This window comes from Lissotriton vulgaris, chromosome 5 (genome assembly GCF_964263255.1).
Source record: "Lissotriton vulgaris chromosome 5, aLisVul1.2, whole genome shotgun sequence".
NCBI lineage: Eukaryota > Metazoa > Chordata > Amphibia > Caudata > Salamandridae > Lissotriton > Lissotriton vulgaris.
In genome coordinates this window covers 624,989,734-625,009,916 of record NC_141693.1, presented here as the reverse complement: position 1 = coordinate 625,009,916, position 20,183 = coordinate 624,989,734, and the positions used below count along the sequence as shown (strand labels likewise).

Here is a 20,183-nt window from a genome sequence, read left to right as displayed (position 1 = left end):
GTGGCCGGTCAATTCTTAGATGTCTGTGTTGACTCTTGGGCAATCAGGCAATCCTTGCAACTAGCTTTGCAGCTACCTTTGGTAACGGAGCTACTACTGAAGCAAACAATTTCTTTTTGAGCTCCGATATTCAAGGGCTAGTGAGATCGAAGAACCTTCCTTTTGGAGGGTTGCATGTGATAGAAAGACTAACTTAGACCGCACGGGTATCGAGCACAGTAAATATGTCCATGCAGTGCAATTCTTTCAAATAAAGATTTAAGACTTTTAAGGTTATTTATATTTAGCAAATTTGCTCCGTAACTCCAATAACTTTTTATGCTCACATAATTTCTATCTCTGTAAATATGGTATAGCTTTTCTGTTCCCAGCCCAAATAAATGGAGAGCGGTGACTGAGCACAATAACTCAGATTATATTTAAAACTGAATTTAGCGTAGGATAACCAAGCACATTGCTTACTCGGAGGGCCCAGAGTTTCCATATCTTACTCTTCGGTAGTCTCTTGCTTGTCCTCAGGATTCCTAAATGAGAGTTATGGGTCTCTGAGATGATCTACTGGATCCGGTAATAGTGAGGATCCACAACTTGTGCTGCTTCATCAAGTAGCAGTCCACACAAGAGCTTGCTGATAGAGACTGCCTTCAGGTGGTGAGAGATCTTAGCCACTTATGCAGCTTTGGTTCTAGCCGCCAGTAATCCACAGTGTGATCATTTGCAGAAGCCATATATTCCTCAATGGGAACAAGTTGGGTGTTTATGAAGACTCAACATCTGTGCATATTGCGGACATCTCATTGTGGTCAATATTTGAACAGTTGCCTTTCAGGACAGGGGTGCAGGGGCTCACTGCAGAAAAGTAGGGCCAGTTGCAGATCACAATGCCAGCCTTTCACTTGGGGAAATGCTTTTTTTTCAAACTTAACTCCTATGACTGGCCTCCACACAGGGTGACCTTCACGGGCTCACATGTTGGCCTCATGCTTGACATGCTACTTTGTCCATAGGTTGCTTAGATCTTCTAGTTGGTTACTTGAGCATCACCTCTGATCTCGGTTTGGCTACAGCTCCAAGTACTTCATGGCAGAACAGGAACAATGCTTTTCAAAAGTTAGTGGGGGTCACTTTTCTTTTCTAGTGTTGTTCTCTGGCCAGTTCACAACTGACCTGGTAAGTAAGGGTTCAGTTTCAGCCCATTGAAACAAAAGTTCCTTCCTAATAATGAGGATTCAAAGCCAAATGGTTGGCTTTAGCTTTTCAAACTATTCCACAGGGAGGGGGTAAATGTGAATAGCAGAGGGGGACATAAAGGGAGGGCGGAGACAGTTTAATTTTGGTAATACAAGCCCTGTGTATCACACTACAAATTTAGAGGCTTTCTGAAACCAGTATGGGGGTGGGGTTCCACAACATGGGTGTTCTTACTTGCATGTACTCCTATACACTTATGTATAATGCCCACAGTCTGGAGAAGCAGTTGGCAAGTAATGATGATCTCGGCAACTACCAGCCCATCACTTTCCTCCCATTCTTAGCCACACTCATTGAAAAAGCTGGCTGTTACCTCCAAGATCACATCAATACTAGCCATTTCCTGCATGATTATCATTCTGGTTTCCAATCACACTGCAGCATAAAGACCACGGCCTTGCATATAGAAAATGCCCTCTTAACCACAGATTAAGTTTCCCGCTGCATACTGATATTACTCGATCTATGCTGATTTTGACACGGTCAACCATGCCACCCTCGTATGTATCCTAGGGTCTCAAATGGCATTCCTCAGCATTGTCCTTCACAAACTTGCTTGTTCACATAGGCACCACCTGGTCTCAAAAGATTCCTATTACCTGCAGATTTCCCAAGGATTCCATACTGTGTCCTGTCATCTTCAGCCTCTAAATGGAACTACTTAGTGCTGCTCTCCAACTGGAGCATCAAGAGTCACCCAGATGCAGCTAAAACACAACTCTGCTTGAAAGTCTCCTCTACTCCAGACATCCAATGCCTTAAACACTGCTTGCATTTCTTCAAGACCTGGCTGTCGAGTGCCTATCTGAAGTTCAACCCACCAAAAAAAGAGTTCCTGTTATTTGCCAAGAGCAAGAAACAGTCCCAACCTGGCTCAATGATCTGAACCTTAATGGCTTCAAACCCCAGCTTTCATCAAATGTCAAGCAACTTGCATTCACCCTGGACACTATCCTCACCCAAGATGAACACATTTGCCCTAAAAAGATGGCCTGGTACCAGCACTCTATTCTAAAGAAAGTGAAACTATTTGTTCCAAAAAGTGACTTCAGAGCTGCATGGTTGAACCCCCCTGTTCTTGCACATAGATGCTGGTAATACCCTGCTCCTGGACTTCTCACGATGCTCTCTTGCACTCATTATGAGCATTGTAAATGCTGCAGCAAGTCTCATCCAGGGACTCAATAAATCACATAATCTCCATCCTGATTGACCTCCATTTTCTTCCCCTTGATAGCTTTCACCATCTTCTAAACCAACTGTATAATTTACTAATCCATCAGGACCACCATCCCTGCTTAACTTGCAGGTAACATAACATAAAGTGTATTTGTAAAGCGCACGTTCACCAAGAAGGCTATCTTGGCGCGGAATAACATGTTTTTGTTACCCAACTCAATGCCACTCTTTTTATAGACCTCAAAAGAATGAAGGGCTGAGTGGACCTGCCGGGATTCGAACGTGTGACCAAGAGGTCCAACACAGGCCTCTGCAGTGGACGTATTGGTCCGTTAAGCCTCCAGAGCCGACATCACCATCTCTGATGGTTTTTGGGACACACACAGCCAGGAGTGGGGACAAAAAAGGGTGTGAAAAAAAGAAGGCAGGGGCTCTTTTCCTTCTATGCGCTTAGGATCAAGAGCCACGTCCCAGTATCCATTAGAACAGCCTTAAAGCTGCTCCAATTTTGGACAGAATTTAAAACTCGCCTCTTTGAAGAACACTACATCACAGTGCATTGGCCGTCCTCAAATCTACCACCTTTCATATGACATACTGGTTTTCTGCTTTTTCTTTGTCCCTGTGCAGCCTGCATCTGATTTTTGGCTAGGTTCATGCTATGTATATACCATATATACAAACACACATTACTGACCTACTGCTATGAATGCCTGTAGCATTTGTACCACTGGGGTTCAGGGACATTTTTTTTACCGATTACTTCCTCGTTAGAAAGAGTATGCTTTTGGGTGAAACCAAACACCGTCTAGCTCTTCGCTGATGAGCAACATGCCATAATCATGTAGAGCGCTGGTAAAGGGATTTAGGACACAGATCTCCTGTACTAGAGTTTTCTTTTTTTGTTTCCCCTTTATATGCCTGCTCAGTCTCCCTTGACCGGGCTTCCCTAGTCTGGGTATCGTGGAGCAAGCAATGTTGACTAGATAGCTAAAGCCTCCCACGTCAAATGGTATCTGCTGGAAGTGTAGCCTGGACAGAGTGTGGGTGATTCAAGCATTTCAGCGTTTGCCATGAACCTAAAAGGGAAATCTTGTGGTCGGGTTGGATTCTGGGTCAAGAAATATTTAAAAGGGGCGGGGGGGGATGTTTTGGGCTGGGGCGACTTGACACCTAGGGATAGGATCGAGAGCTGCAGAGCAGTGCCACTGTTGTCCTCAATAGACCCTTATTTGTATTTTTTTTAATGGTCTGTGTACATAGCGGTCCTGTGTGTTTTTTTAAAAAAATACTTGCATTGCAAATCCCTCTTCGATCCCAATGTAGATTGTCTTCTATATCATAATGCAGAAGTTAACCTCTTCGTTAACTTTTAGAATACTCTAAGTACAAGAACGTTAAACTGAATTCCTTTGCTATAAGCGTACACAAATATTATAGCCTTAAAGTTCAACTGAGCATTTTAAAAAATCAAGAAAAAGCGTTTTCTGAAGTTCAATCTCTCACAATGATGTTTTGACTTTCATGTTATTCCCAAGAGCAGACAGAACATTTTTATTTAAGTGTAATTCACTGCAATCTTCTCATGTATAAGAATTAGAAAATCTGTCTGATATTTAAAAAAAAAAAGTTCAAATTTCTTTGATTTGCTCACCACAATTTTCTCTTTATTTTAGGTGCTTGGGTATTTACATGGACACAATGAACATCTTTATTCGCATTGCTATGATCCTTTCTGGCAGCGGCGGCAGGAAAAAGTGAAGACCCATGTAATTCACCCAGCTCTTGTAACTCGGAACAGTTGTTCGCTCTTGCATTAGCTAGAGTTGTGGAGATTGCAAGCAAATATCATCTTGTAGTGCCACTTTATTTTAAAGGTGTTTTGCTTTACTGAGAAGATTTGGTCTCTTCTTTCTGATAATAAATCTTCAAGATCAGTTGCAAATACGAGATGAAAATAAGTTTAAAAAAAATATCACTGTTGCAATAATGGTACATTTAATAAGAGTTAAGATTAAATAATTATGTGAAAACGTTATTTTAAACCAGTCTTTGCGCTTTTTCCTTTCAAAACATGCATAAATGTCTTTACTGTGTTTGGTACGTTTACATCATATCTGCATGTGTAGGTGTACAGAGCATGTCTTATCTGTGGGTTGTCCAGGACTAAATAACTTTTACACCGTGGCTCACCAGTGTGAATACATCTATTTTTACGAATCGACAAAAGTACAATATTTGTCTTTGGTGGCTTTTATATTTCTTTACTCTGATTGTTGCTGTAACATATTTTCACCCTTGAGAAAGCCCTAGGTCTGTGAGTCGCAGTGGGCAAATCATGTTTTGGCTGCCCTGTGTGTAAAGAATGTTCATGAAACCAACAATCAAGTCTCTGTAAAGGACAATAAAAGTTCAATCACAAACCAGATGTCCATGTGAAAGAAAAGAAATACCGTTGTTTACAATTTTGCGATTTACACTGAATAATCCAGTTATTGGCATTCTTTAATCTATTTATTAGCAGTTCTCTACACTGGATCGGAGATCACAGTTGTGGATCATAAAATGCATAAATCCGTATTTTGTAAAGTGCGAACTACTCACCCTTATGGGTCTCAAGGCGCTGGAGGCCGTTGTGGAAATTAAGTGAGCTATTGCCCAGAGTCACATGGTGCTGTGCTGAGCTGCCACCGGAGTCAGGTGCCCTGGCCACTGCACCACATAAGACATCAGGAATGTATGGATCTGATAATAATGAAGGTATTCAAATGTAGAAGTTTATGGATTGTGCGCTTTGCTGCTTCTACTGAGCTATTTCCTGAGGTTTCCCTTAATGCATGTAACCCAGCTCTCTTTTTCTGATACATATCTGGAATATTTTAAACCGGTTCCGCGAAGGTGGTGTATCTCTGTGAGGGCTTTAACAATAAGCGGTCATGAGTGTGTATGCAAGTGGTCTTGAGGAACAATTTCTCATGAATGTGTTAAAGTCCTGTGAAGGTATATGCCTCGATTGGCAAGTTGTATAGGTGTGGTAGTTTTTTGTTATTTTCCGGTCCTATATCTGTCTGCTAGAAACAGGATAACATGAGGTGAATCTTGGATCAGGCTGGGGAAGTGTTTGGCAGTAGACCTGTTGTTGTGATTTGTTCTTTGGCACTGTAGGGGATGCAGTGAAAAAGGATGATGTGCTGTAGTGTTGTAGGGCTGGATGTATGAAGGCGATATATGCAGTGTAAATGTTTCTGTAGTTCCTGGTTGTCTGGTGCAAAATATTTTTGTACATGAGGAGTCATAGTAGAACTAATGGAGAGCGATTACTTGCAATGTTGGCCGCCTCTGGCACTTTTTGGGCGTTTTTTGGGTGTTTTTATTTTGAAGGAATTACCTTTTCAGAGCTGATATTTAAGGGCCTTGTGTGCGTTAAACCATCAGGTTTGGCCAGTTTTGACTTCTCGAGCATTACAATACCTTACTTAAGGTGATGCTGTAGGTGCTGAGTTGTGGTCTTGGTGCCTTTAGTCTGTTCTGACGATTGCTCAGGGTGCAGAGGTGGTTGCAGTGGTGCTTTCTGCCTCTTCAAGTTGTTTAACAACTTCGAACGATTCTGGAAGTGTTCAGTGCTGTTGAAAAGTGACTGATTACTGTCTGTGTAGTTCTTAGTGCTGTGTTGATCCCACGTGTGCTGAGCTTGGTTTTTGCACTAGGTTTTGTTCTTCTAACTATATTGGATTGTGATTTGAGGGGCTGATTGGTTCAAGTTTGTTAGCTCGAACTGTAAGCTGGACCATCACAGCCATCCAGAGGCCGCAATGGGTGAGTGCACCATTCTAGATGCCATTTTTCACATAGGTGAGGCAACATGCACATTTTAACTACACAAGTTTCCGCACTCCAAATTTAGATCTTAGAGTGCAGAGGGTTCATCTTGATCTGCACATCGGGCCTGATGATTGGATAGATTTTGAGGTAGTCTAATTCTTTCACTGACTTTTGCCTTAGTGTTGTCTTTGGTGCAGTGTCCTATCTTAATTGAAATAAGCCCAATGAAAGTTCCCAGACCTGCATTTTATACTGTCAGCCCCGCTTATGGCTTTTCTGCTGCGGACACCACTGAGGTGGTGGCTTTCACCCAGGCTGAATTCACTATGCACTATTCACCATCCTCCATCAGCTCCCTTTGGTGTGCGTTCCGTCTCGAAGACACATGCAGCTATTTCAGGCATGCCTTCTGGTGCACTCTTCCCCTGTTGCAATTCACTCCACTTACGATCCTGATGGAGTGGTCTGGGGCATTGTCTTGGACTCCTTTGTTGAAGAGTATTGGGTAATGTTCTTCATATCATGTCACTCGTCTTCCCCAGGCCCTATTAAATGTTTTGCTGTACCTAACATGGACATGGAAACAGAATCACTTTGCTCCTACAACGGCCCCAACAACGCTAGGATGCCTGGCTTCACCTTGGGGGTGCCCAGGAATGGGCCCTTCACAGGGAAAAGCCAGGAAGGGTTCCACAGCGGTATGCGTACAAGCACCTGAGATACCCCTTCAGGGGTCGATTCGGTGCGCTATACAAATACTACTACATTTACATTTACATTTGGACAATAAAATGTTCCTTGGTTCTTGCTTTTGTCTCTTGAGGTAGCAAAAGTCCTGAAATTGTTTTTAATTGTCAGAAGTTAAAATTAACATTATGACTAAATCGTGCAGATTGATTACTTTGGCTTTTAACACAATGTTGGATTCTGCCTTATCTATTTAGAGTCGGTCAGCTTCTATTCAAGGTGTCCAGTGTAAAGTGGCTCATTGCCACTATACAGCGTATACTAACTCATCTTAGGATGCGACTTTGGAAATTTTATAAGATGTGCTCCTAAGGAGACTACTTCAGTGACAGTCAAACTGCATTCCAAGTACACCTAGCTACCTTATTCCTCAAGAAGAATTTCATGTTTAAATCTGAACTTTTCCTTCAAATACAAGGAATTGCAAGGGGTTACTGCTACACCCCAGAGATAGTGAACCTTTACATGTCTTAATTTGAAAATAAATGGATCTGAACAATCCTTTCAAGGCACACATTCAATCCTGGTATAGCTATATTGGCAATGTCTTTGCAATATGGCAGGCATTGCTAGAAATTCAATCAAAGACCACTCCATTTCCTTGATCTCTGGATCAAGAGCCACAATGGTTTCCTCGTCATGAGCTTCCATACCAGACCTACAGACAAGAAATGTAATAATGTCTTCCTAAGTTCCTGTCCTAGATCACTAAAATAAAATTTCCCATACAATCCGTATCTACGGGTACGCAGAAACTGTACTCACAAAGTTGGGTATTTTGACAATCCAGTACGTTGTCCCACTACCAAAGATTAAGTCTGGCCAAAAAGATTTGTATCCTCCTTCACCTTCTGTAGTAGGGGATCTCTGTGTATTGTCATAATCTAGTGAATAATCCCGCCCATGTGCGTGGACCCCGGAGCAATCAAAAATAATCTCTTAAATTGTCAAAAAATGCAGACCTGCACAGACACTTGAGAGAATTTAAAGACCGATAATGCAGCCTATATCCACAGGCTACACTGTCCACTGCTTAAACTAGAAATTCCACCAAAAACCCACAAACAGCACATCCTGTCCAGTGTTTTCCACAGAGAAAATCCTTCCCCTACCAGCAGAAGCCACTGGAATGATAGAGACAGTGGTGGACAGACAAGCCCCATAGGCTGCCATTATGTGGCTCAGAACAGGATACTGTGCCTTTAAGAGAACTTTCCAGAACTCTCTCAGTATCCCAGAATGCACAGCAGGTCCCTTTTACTTTCAGTTTTTTTCCGGCTCCTGCTAGCAGGACCCTGGAGCATTGAGCTCTCCCTTTTTAGGGTGTCTTTACAGATTTTTTCACTTTTCAAGTGTTTTTGAGTGCTTTATTTGAAGTACTTTGGTGATTTCTTCCTGGTGTGTGTTTTTCAGCACTCTTTAGTTTGTCACAATGCCTGCATTGTTTGACAAATGCCCAGAGTGCTCAAGGAAGAAGGCCAAGTAAGACCACATGAGGTGTGTATCCTCTGCCTTCCCTCATCTCATGCCCCTGAGGAATGCGACATTCGCCTGTCCTTTACCAGCAGGACCCTGAGGGACGGAATGAAGATCAGGCTCCAAGGCCTGGAAGAGAGAAGACTGAAGGCACTAGGTGGGTCTGGGTCTGCCCATGCTGAGGACTCAGGGGGGCTCCCCAAGGGCAGGAAGACCTGCAAATGCCCCGCCGGAGTCGATTGAACCGACGACGGCGTCGGGAGGGATGACTGCAGTCTGTTCCCTGTCTCCTCAAGGCTCTGGGTCGAGGCGACGTCTACGTTTGGCGTAGAGGGACCCGACTAGGCCGCCACCGAGATCGCCGTTGACGATATCTTCATCGTCGTCTGCATAGTCATCGAGTCCTCGACGTCGAGAGGCGGCCCGGCGTCGGCGCTCGCCGTCGAGGCAACACCGCCGTTTGCCGTCTTCGAAGAAGAGGAGGTCGGCGTCGAGGGGATCCTTGACGTCGAGAAGGACGTCGAAGTCTCGCAGGCGTTTGGCGTCGAGGAGGCGTTTGCCGTCAAGGAGACGTTTGCCGTCGAGGAGGCGTTTGCCGTCGAGGAGGCGTTTGCCGTCGAGACGGAGGCGTTTGCCGTCGAGACGGAGGCGTTTGCCGTCGAGACGGAGGCGTTTGCCGTCGAGGCGGAGGCGTTTGCCGTCGAGGCGGAGGCGTTTGCCGTCGAGGCGGAGGCGTTTGCCGTCGAGACGGAGGCGTTTGCCGTCGAGGCGGAGGCGTTTGCCGTCGAGGCGGAGGCGTTTGCCGTCGAGGCGAGGGCGTTTGCCGTCGAGGCGAGGGCGTTTGCCGTCGAGGCGAGGGCGTTTGCCGTCGAGGCGAGGGCGTTTGCCGTCGAGGCGACGGCGTATGACGTCGCGAGAACGACGGTCGCCGTCGAGGCGGCGTTCTTCAACGCCAAAGAAGCGCAGAAGGAGTTCTGGCGCCAGGAGTTCCTCTGGATCCGCTGGGATTCGCCGGCGGCGTGCGCCGACAGGCTCTGCCTCACCCTCGCCCATGAAGAAAAGGGAGCCACAGGGCTCTGTATACTCCGAGGTATATACACCTCCAAAACCGAGGACGCCTACTCCTCCGCCTCATTGCCCAGGGGCCCTCCCCGCGGACTCCCACCCCGCCTCCACTTCCTCTGCCTAGGACGGCTTCGCTGCCTCTGTACCCGACGCCTGCTCCGGTGAGGCCTGTGGAGCGTCCGAAGTCTCCTGCTCCGGTGAGACCTGTGAAGCGTCCGAAGCCGAGAAGATCACGTTCTCACTCCGACAGGAGGGGCAGGTCGCGGAGTCGCCACCGGTCGTCAACAAGATCACGATGCCGCCACAGGAGGCGCAGGTCATGATCCCGCACGCACTCTTCTGGGACCAGGGACTCTTCGCTGACCTTGTCGGAATCCCCAGGGACGAGAGTGTCGCCGGTAGACGACATCGTCTCCTTTCAAGATGTTCTACTGAGGGGTGCGGCTAAGTTGGGCATTACAGTGACGGTGCCTACGCCCACGACATTCGTGATTTTCCAGACGCTGCATAAAAAGCACCTGTCTCGGCCTTTGCTGCCTCTAGTGCCAGGACTGGTGGAACCGGCCGAGGAGTTGTTTCTCACTCCGGCAGTTACGAAGGCGGCCCCCTCCAGGCTTCTCAAGAAATACCTGGCTCTGGAGGCTGACCCGGCCTTTCTTAAGATGGATCCTACACCGGACTCTGTCATAGTGACGGCAGCTAGGAAGCAGCAGGCCACCACCCCGTCATCTACAGTGCCTCCTGATAAGGAAAGCCGCTGGATAGATTCGGCTGGCAGGAAGGTCTGTGGGACAGCTTCTACCACGACGAAGGCGGCCGGTACCGGGGCTTTGCTAGGGCGATATGATCGAGCCCTATGGGAGTCCCTCCAGCAATTCGTGGAGCTCCTTCCTCGAGAGAAGAGAGAGGTGTCAGGATCATGAGTGCCGTGACTGGGTTAATTAGTAGGGCATCAGGGAAGCTTCACAAATGTAAATACACCAAGTCATATTCTCGCTGGAGGAAGAGATACATAGTGTCAAGATTTATGTTCAGGCAGTGCATGCGTTTGCTCCGAGACTCCATACAGCATGGCTGCCAGTGCCCATTAACGCTGTTCCGCGGCTCCGCTCTAGTAGTGGTGGTCGCGCGATTCCAGATATGTTAAAGGCTGTTGATTGCCTTCAATCTGCGCACTTCAACTGACTGCGCACCATGGCGAGTGCGTCATAGTGGAGTCCGTTATTTTCTGAGTATTTAGTTGTTTTCAAGTTTACAGTTTGCCGAGATTTCAAAGAACAGCTGGAATTCATTTTCTGAAGCAGTATCGCATGCGCAACGTGGGAGCCTCATGGAGACACGCAGCTTCTAATTTTCGGAGCAGAAAGAATTTGTAGGCTGAGTTGCTGAGTGCTGAGCGCCATCTACAGGTATTTCATGGCTATTTCAGTTGGCATTTAGCAGCAGCCTCCTGACAATCGAGCTACCCAGACTTTACCTGAAGGTATACACGTTCTCCTGTGTTTTCAAGTTGTGAGCTACACAGCAATTGTTTTGGACTTTACCGAAGTTTTAGTTGAAGAAGAATTCTACTTGGATATGTTTCTATAATAGTTATTTCACTACAACTAATTTAAATAATGCGGTGAGTCCTTTAACTTAGACAGGGTCTAGGAGAGCCATACTAAAGTTTATGCAGGTATTAATGTTGATGTGTATTTGCAGATGCTGAGTCACTATAGAGATAGAGTACAGCAGTCGTATACTGTTACCCATGAGAGAGAAGCTTAAGGCTGGGTCTAGCAGGTAAATTACAGAATCACTTAGAAACATTAGAGTATAAACCATAGTTTGTGTATTCTAAGGTTTTGTCATTTATGCAGGTGCAGAGTGAAAACACAGCATAGCAAACATCGAAGACCAGAGAACAGTGTTCTCCTACAAGGCTGTCTCTCTCTTTATCCACTTCCCCTTTCCCCTCTGCTTCAGTGGCTGCCTGGAATATTTTCAGGGCGGCTCCTGAGGTGGGTGGGCATTGGGAGCATCGTCAGCTTCGATGGACCTGGTGTGAGCCTTCTGACAGATTGAAGTGCCACTTTTCTTTTCCATCCGAGCTGCGATGGCGGAAGGGTTTGATCTTAAGACTCTGTCAGGGATTCTGGATGGACTGCAAAGTCAGTTAACCCAGTCAGCCGAAGATAATAGGGCTCTGAGAAAAGAGGTAAAAAGGTCCCAACAAGAGAACCATATAATTAGAACAAAAATGGAGGAGCTTTTGGCAGGTGGGTCTTCAGAATCTAGTCTGAGTTCAGCTTCAGAGGTAGCAACTCAAGTCATTCATTCCGTTGCCCCAGTGGTTCCTTTAGCTAACCAGGAGAGGTTTGGGGGGGACCCACACAAAGCACAAATATTCCTTACGCAGTGCTCGTTGCATTTTTTTGTGCAGACCTGTGGTATTTAAGGATAACCGGGTGAAGGTTCCGTTCATGCTGTCCTATATGAGCTGTGATGTGCCTGCTTGGTCTATGCCCTTGATATCCCGTGACGACCCAGCCTTGTACAACTTTGATGTGTTTAAAAAAGAATTTCTACGGAGAACTGCAGAACAGGCCACAGATAACTAACTATTAGATCTGAAACAAGGAAATCTGGACTTAAAAGCGTACATTGCATAGTTCAACAAATTAATTGTAGAAACAGAGTGGCCAGAAAGCAAACGTTCAGCTATTTTCTATTGAGGACTGAAGGATGAGTTGAAAGATGCCCTGGCGCAGATTCCAAAAATACCACGTGAAATATCTGAACTAATTGATCTAGTGTTACAGCTAGAACATAGACTTTTGGAAAGGAAGTCAGAAAAGAAGAAAGACTTTCGAACATATTTCCCACGGTTAGACCAAGCGAAAAGTGAGCATTCAAGAACAGACAACGGGTCGGGAGAAGAACCGATGCAGATTGGGTCAATCAGAGGTCCACTGTCCAAAGAGGAAAAGGAGAAAAGATGAGCAAACAACCAGTGTCTGTATTGTGGTGTCTCCGGACATTTCGTAAAAGACTGCCTCAAAAAACCCAAGATCAGTGTAGGTTTAAAAGACAAATCCCACCAGTAGAGGGAGTTGCTCTGGTGGGAAAAGAAGGAAATTCAACTCTGGCAATGCAGCAGTTAATAAAGACTTTGCAATCGGCAGCGCCACATCTAACGGTACCTTTTGTCATCAGATTTGGAACTAAAGAGGTCAAAGGAGTATCTGTCATGATTGACTCTTGGGCCACTGGGAATTTTTGTGATCTAACATATGCAAAGGAAATGGGTATTCAAGCTATTAAGAAAAGACATTGCGAGATCGTCAAGGCTGTTGATGGCACCAACCTTGCTTCAGGACCTATCACTGAAGAAACAGAAACGTTGGAGATGGTGGGGCTTCAGGGTCATCGTGAATTTCTTCAATTTAACCCGATTGATGTCCCACAGTTCCAGTTGATATTTGGATTGCCATGGCTTACGGAGCATAATCCGAAAATTGACTAGAGATAGTTGAAAACAATTTCCTCAAGCAGCTACTAAGAGTCCCTAGGGGAACAACACATTTTTCTGTACATGAAGAGCTGGGTATCCCATTTTTATATGATAAAATGGCAGTAAACCCTTTAGTATGTTGGCTAAACTGCTTTAATAGGCTGAAGGTTCCTTGGATAAAGTATCTGAGCAATTGCTTCACTGACATAGGGCGACCCGAACTTTTTTTAACACCAAACTCCATTACGAAACTGGATGTTATTTTTCTGAAGAAGGCATTTATCTCTTCCGGATATCTAGCCAGGGAGACTGGTGAAATGAGAAAAGGTAGTGTACGAAATCATGCGCTAATAAAAACAACTTTGCTCATGGAACCGTACCTATTATGGCCAATGTCAAGTTATGACCGTTTTTTGTTGACAAGGTTTAGGCTGGATTTATTCCACTTACTTCTGGCTGTGCCTAAGGGATCTCATCGTGGACAAGTGTTGCCGGCTTGTGGCTGCGACGAAAAGTCTCCGCAAGACCTGGCACACTTTTTATTTTTTTGTCCTTTTTATAATATACCAAGGAGGCTATATTTAAAACCTTGCCTTAAAAAACTGAACTTTTCTCAATTCAGACCAGCACTTTATTATCTCCAGCTGCTAAGTTGTGATTGTACCCTGTTCGTATGTAGTTTTTTAAAACTGGCAATCAAATTTAGGAAAAGTATGGAAGGATAAAAGCATTGTTAATCGAAAAGATAAACTTTTTATGCCCTTAGAACATTTCTATTTAATAATCTGAATGTTTATTATGCCTGTAACATTTTGTGAGTGTTTCTTTAAGTCATTTTTAACTGTTTTTTTATGCTAATATGTGTATAGTGTGTAATGCTTTTATGGTTGTCACCTTAATCAACCGAATAAAGTTTTCTTGACTTGACTGGGAGAGGAGACTGTGGAGATGACCTCGGAACATTGTCGTAGAAATTGTTACTCGACTGGTAGCCAGAAAACCTTGAGCTCTCCAGTTTTAGAATTGGCCCAACTCACCAACCGTATGTGTGTTTTGGAGGTGAAAGAAATTCCTCAAGAATACCAGGAATTGGCAAGTGTTTTTGATATGGGTAATGCTGAGAAACTGCCACCCCACCGGGAGTACGACTGCAGGATTGAATTGGAACCTGGCGCCAAGTTGCCGTGCAGTCGGATTTATGCACTCACAGAAGCAGAAAACCAGTACCTCAAAAAATATTTGGATGATTACTTAAAAATCGGATTCATACGACCCTCGCAATCGCCCGTTTCTTCGCCTCTGTTTTTTTGGCCGAAGAAGGACGGCTCTTTGCGCACCTGTATCGATTACAGAGCTTTGAATTTGGTGACCATCAAGAACCGATACCCATTACCCCTCATCTCACAGTTATTGGATCAAGTAAAAGGAGCCAAGGTGTATACGAAGCTAGACCTTCGAGGAGCATACCATCCGGTGAGAGTTGCCGTGGGTGACGAGTGGAAAACTGCTTTTCGCACCAAATATGGTCTCTAAGAGTATCAGGTGATGCCTTTTGGGTTGAGCAATGCTCCCGCAGCATTTCAACCCGCAGCATTTCAACATTTTGTGAACGACGTGTTAAGAGAGTTTCTGGACCGAGTGGCAGTAGTCTATATAGACGATATATTAATCTTCACTGACTGCATCGAGAATCACTTCCCACATGTGCGAGCCATCTTGCAGAAGTTATTGGAAAATCACTTGTACGTAAAATTGGAGAAGTGTTCATTTCACGTGAGACAAGTGGGGTTTTTGGGATTTATCCTGTCCGCTGACGGAGTGGCTATGGATCCCTCTAAGGTACAAGCTATTCAAGATTGGTCATCTCCCAGTAACATTAAGGAAATTCAAAGCTTTATTGGCTTCGCCAGTTTTTACAGAAGGTTCATTCCTGACTTTTCTGCTAAAGTTCAGCCTATCACGCAACTGCTAAGGAAAGGGAAAGTTTTTCATTGGTCAACTGGGGCGGAGGAAGCTTTTCAGTTCTTAAAAAGGGCTTTTGTCACAGCGCCAATCTTGATGCACCCGGATCCAGATCAAGCGTTTTTTGTTGAAACCGATGCTTCCTATTTCGGACCGGAGGAATTTTGTCTCAAAGGGATAAGCTGACAGGGCAACTTCATCCAGTGGCCTTTCGTTCGAGGAAGCTATCGGAGAGGGAGTTCAACTACAGTATTGCAGATAAAGAGCTGTTAGCTGTTAGCTGTCAAGGAAGCTTTTCAAGTCTGGCGACATTATTTACTGGGAGCCAAACACCAAGTGACATTGTACACCGATCATCGGAATTTACAATTTTTGAAGTCTGCTAAAACCCTTACGCCTCGTCAATTGAGGTGGTCACTGTATTTTTCGGAATTTGACTTTGTAATAACTTATAAGCCGGGAGTGAAGAACGGGAAGGCTGACTCATTATCCCGAATGAACATTTCCGAGGACAAGAGAATTCCTGTAGTTGAACCAATTATTCCATTGGAAAAAATTGTGGGAGCGATTCATCTGGAAGATTTCGCCAAAGAAATCCGTAAACATTGCTCCCTTCAGGACCTGGAAAGTGGGGCGGCTGATGATGGTAGGAAATCAGTCAGAGACTCTTTGCCGTACTACGATGAAGCCCTTTATTTACCCACATGTGAACTGCAAGAGAAGGCGTTGGAAGGCTGTCATGATATGTTGGCGGGTCACAAGGGCACTAAAAAGACCTTACAGTTGCTACTGAGACATTTTTGGTGGCCAAACATGGCTGCACAGGTAGGGCAGTATGTCTCAACCTGTGAATTATGCATCAAGGGTAAACCATCTAGACAGTCCCCGCAGGGATTATTGCAACCACTCCCTAACGCACCGGGTCCTTGGCACACGGTGTTTTTGGATTTAATTGTAGACCTCCCACACAGTCTAGGTTACACCGCCATCTTGGTACTGGTAGCACATTCTCGAAAATGGGTCATTTTGTTCCTTTAGAAAAAGTTCCCACCGCACCACAGCTGGTTAAATTGTGGAATTCCTCAGATTATCGTCTCAGATAGAGGGGCTCAGTTTGTGTCCAAGTTTTGGAAAAACTATATGCACAGTCTGGGTATTGACACTCGATTCTCGACCAGTTTCCACCCTGAGACTGATGGTCAGACAGAGCGGGTGAATCAGGAACTGGAGCAATATCTGAGATTGTATTTGATGGAGCAGGAGGGGAACTGGTCTGACTTGTTGTGGTCGGCCGAGTTTGCATAGAACAACGCCATCCATGCCTCAACGGGGTTTACCCCGTTTTATTTGAATTATGGACGACATCCTAATTTAATGATCGGTAAATTACTGAGTAGAGACCAACGGCATTTGAGTGGATAGCAGGTATAAAAAGGTCTTATCAGCAAGCTCAAACTAATCTTACTAAGGCAAAGATATCCTACAAACAATAGGCAGATAAAAAGAGAAGAGCGGGAGTCAGTTTTGAGGCATGGGATCAGGCATGGTTGTCTACCAAACATCTAAAATTAAAAGGTAACCGAAAGTTTCAGCCTAGATTCATAGGTCCATTCAAAGTGCAAAAGAAAATAAATTGCAACTTCCCAGCAGATTAAAAATTCACCCTGCTTTTCACATCTCATTGTTAAAAAAGAATCCTCCCAATGTTCGGCACAAAGGGAAACCAGCCTCTATCAGAATTGAATCGGACGAGGAATTTGAGGTCAGCAGAATTTTAGATTCAAAAATTTCCAGAGACAAACTGTACTATCTGGTGGAATGGAAGGGTTATGGACCTGAAGAGAGGTCATGGGAGCCCTCCACTAATGTACATGCTCCTAGACTAGTTAAGCGCTTCCATAAGAGTTATCCTACGAAACCAAAATTGGGAGGGCCACTTTTGGAGGGAGGTACTGTCAAATCATGAGTGCTGTGACTGGGTTAATTAGTAGGGCATCAGGGAAGCTTCACAAATGTAAATACACCAAGTCATATTCTCGCTGGAGGAAGAGATACATAGTGTCAAGATTTATGTTCAGGCAGTGCATGTGTTTGCTCCGAGACTCCATACAGCATGGCTGCCAAAGTGCCCATTAACGCTGTTCCGCGGCTGCGCTCTAGTAGTGGTGGTCGCGCGATTCCAGATACGTTAAAGGCTAATCATTGCCTTCAATCTGCGCACTTCAACTGACTGCGCACCATGGCAAGTGCGCCATAGTGGAGTCCGTTAATTTCTGAGTATTTAGTTGTTTTCAAGTTTACAGTTTGACGAGATTTCAAAGAACAGCTGGAATTCATTTTCTGAAGCAGTATCGCATGCGCAACGTGGGAGCCTCATGGAGACACGCAGCTTCTAATTTTCGAAGCAGAAAGAATTTGTAGGCTGAGTTGCTGAGTGCCATCTACAGGTATTTCATGGATATTTCAGTTGGCATTTAGCAGCAGCCTCCTGACAACCGAGCTACCGAGACTTTACTTGAAGGTATACACGTTCTCATGTGTTTTCAAGTTGTGAGCTACACAGCAATTGTTTTGGACTTTACCGAAGTTTTATTTGAAGAAGAATTCTACTTGGATATGTTTCTATAATAGTTATTTCACTACAACTAATTTAATTAATACGGTGAGTCCTTTAACTTAGACAGGATCTAGGAGAGCCATACTAAAGTTTATGCAGGTATTAATGTTGTTGTGTATTTGCAGATGCTGAGTCACTATAGAGATAGAGTACAGCAGTTGTATACTGTTACCCATGAGAGAGAATCTTAAGGCTGGGTCTAGCAGGTAAATTACAGAATCACTTAGAAACATTAGAGTATAAACCATAGTGTGTGTATTCTAAGGTTTTGTCATTTATGCAGGTGCAGAGTGACAACACAGCATAGCAGACACCAAAGACCAGAGAACAGTGTTCTCCTACAAGGCTATCTCTCTCTTTATCTGCTTCCCCTTTCCCCTCTGCTTCAGGGGCTGCCTGGAATATTTTCAGGGCGGCTCCTGAGGTGGGTGGGCATTGGGAGCATCGTCTGCTTCGATGGACCTGGTGTGAGCCTTCTGACTAGAGGACTTTCAGGAGATCCTGAATGAGGGGATGTTGGTGTCTAACCAACTCATCAGCGCAGCTGCTGTTGTCTCTTCTGGCGGCACATGGGTACTGCCATGGTATCAACCAACGGCGCCACGCTTGGTTTCGCCTTACATCCCTCAAGCCATAGGCTCAACAGCGGGTAGCCAACCTGCCTTTCTCAGGGGAAACCCTGTTTGGCAAGCATGCGGATGACGAAATGGCTCGCATGAAAGCGGAGGCCGAGACCCTGACGGCTGTCTGTTTGGAGAAGCCCAAGGAGAAGAAGACCTACCGCCCGTTCCAGAGACAGTTCGGGGCGCAGAGCAGAGGGCGAGGACAGGCTTCGGGACAGCAGCAACAACAGCAGCAGCAGTTCCGGAGGCCCTTCCAGAAGGGCAGAGGAGGCCAGAAGTCTGCAGCAGCGAACAAAGGCCCGGCCGGGTCTAGGCCCTGAGCAGTTACTTCCCCTGCATCCGTTACCCACTCCGGTGGGGGGAAGCATTCAATTTTTTCTGGCAGAGTGGAGAAAAATTACTCCAGACAAGTGGGTGCTGAATATTGTTTGCAATGGATACAGTCTTAGGTTCACCAGCCCGCTTCCATCGATTCCACCAGTCAGCTCACAGTTTCAACTGCGCGAGCTGCAGGCGGAAGCAGATACCCTGTTAAGGAAAAGGGCAATAGAAGACGTACCTCTGTCTCAAAGAGGAAGAGGTCTGTACTCACTGTTCTTTCTGGTTCGCAAGAAGGACAAGAACGAGTTCAGGCCCATTCTGGATTTGCGACAAGCAAACAAGTGGATTCGCAGAGAGAAATTTTGCATGCTGTCGCATCAGATTTATCCTCCGCTGCAACAGAAAGAATGGCTGTGCGTTATCATATGTGCGCTATAGACCTACAGAATGCTTACTTCCATGTGCCCATTGCACACAAACACAGGAAGTTCCTGCGATTCCAAGTCGACGCCAATCATTATCAGTACACAGTACTGCCATTCGGGCTGAAGTCTGCGCCCAGAACGTTCTCAAAGTGCATGGCAGTGGTAGCTGCACACCTGAGGAAGAACAAGGTGTTTGTCTACCCATACCTGGAGGATTGGTTGATCAAGGCCTCCTCCTTCTCGGAAGCTCAAACGCACGTCCAGAAGACGTGCGTTCTCTTGAACAAGCTGGGGTTGCACAGCAATATGTCCAAGTCTGTCCCGACTGCGGTCCAGTGCATACAGTACCTGGGAGCCTCCATCAATACTCTGTCAGCAAGCGTGTCTCCTTCGGAGGAGAGACGTTTATCACTCCTTCGGAAGGCTCAGGCTCTTATGACCACTCCATTTACAACAGTGAGGACGGTGTCTTCTCTACTGGTGTCGATGGCCTCTTGTATCTTCCTCACGCCACACACTCGAATGCACATTAGACCATTGCGGGAGTGCTTGGAGGATCAGTGGGATCAGAGGAAAGGATCTTGGGACGACAAGATACGACTGTCTCTGCATGCTCTTCAGTCGCTGAAGTGGTGGTGTTCAGCGGAGAATCTCCTCAGAGGGGTTCCCTTCCACAAGGACATTCCCACACAGACTATCGTGACGGATGCGTCTCTCCGCGGCTGGGGGGCGCACTCCGGAGACTTACAGATACAAGGAACGTGGTCCCCAACGGAGTCCACGTAACACATCAATTTCCTAGAACCCAGAGCTGTTCACTTGGCGCTGAAGGCCTTTCATCCGTCCTTCCACACCAACTCTCCGCTTGTACAGACGGACAATACGACCACGATGTATTACCTCAACAAGCAGGGGGGCTCGAGATCGCGCACCCTGTCGCAGGAGGCGCAGGCGATCTGGCGCTGGCTTCTAGCCACTGGATTGACGATAACTGCTACCCATCCACCAGGTGTGCAGAATGTTCAGGCGGACGCACTGAGCAGACTGATTCAGGAAAACCACAAATGGGTCATAAACGACGAAGTACTAGGAGAAGTCTTCGCAAGGTGTGGGACTCCAGATGTAGATCTGTTCGCCACCGCCGAAAACAGCAAATGCAGAGACTTCGCCTCCAGGTACTACCAGCAGGGGACGCTGGG

General features: G+C 45.7%; 1 protein-coding gene across 2 annotated transcripts in view; it reads left to right on the top strand.

Annotated features, from left to right (window-relative positions):
• GHITM (growth hormone inducible transmembrane protein) overlaps positions 1-4,853 on the top strand; it is a 310,682-nt gene extending 305,829 nt beyond the window's left edge. For both annotated transcript variants that reach the window (XM_086922078.1, XM_086922077.1), the window contains exon 9: positions 4,107-4,853. In XM_086922078.1, the coding sequence (XP_086778204.1) occupies positions 4,107-4,191 (85 nt within the window). In that variant the 3' untranslated portion in view covers positions 4,192-4,853. The remainder of the gene's footprint in view (positions 1-4,106) is intronic.
• Positions 4,854-20,183: the final 15,330 nt, after the last annotated feature.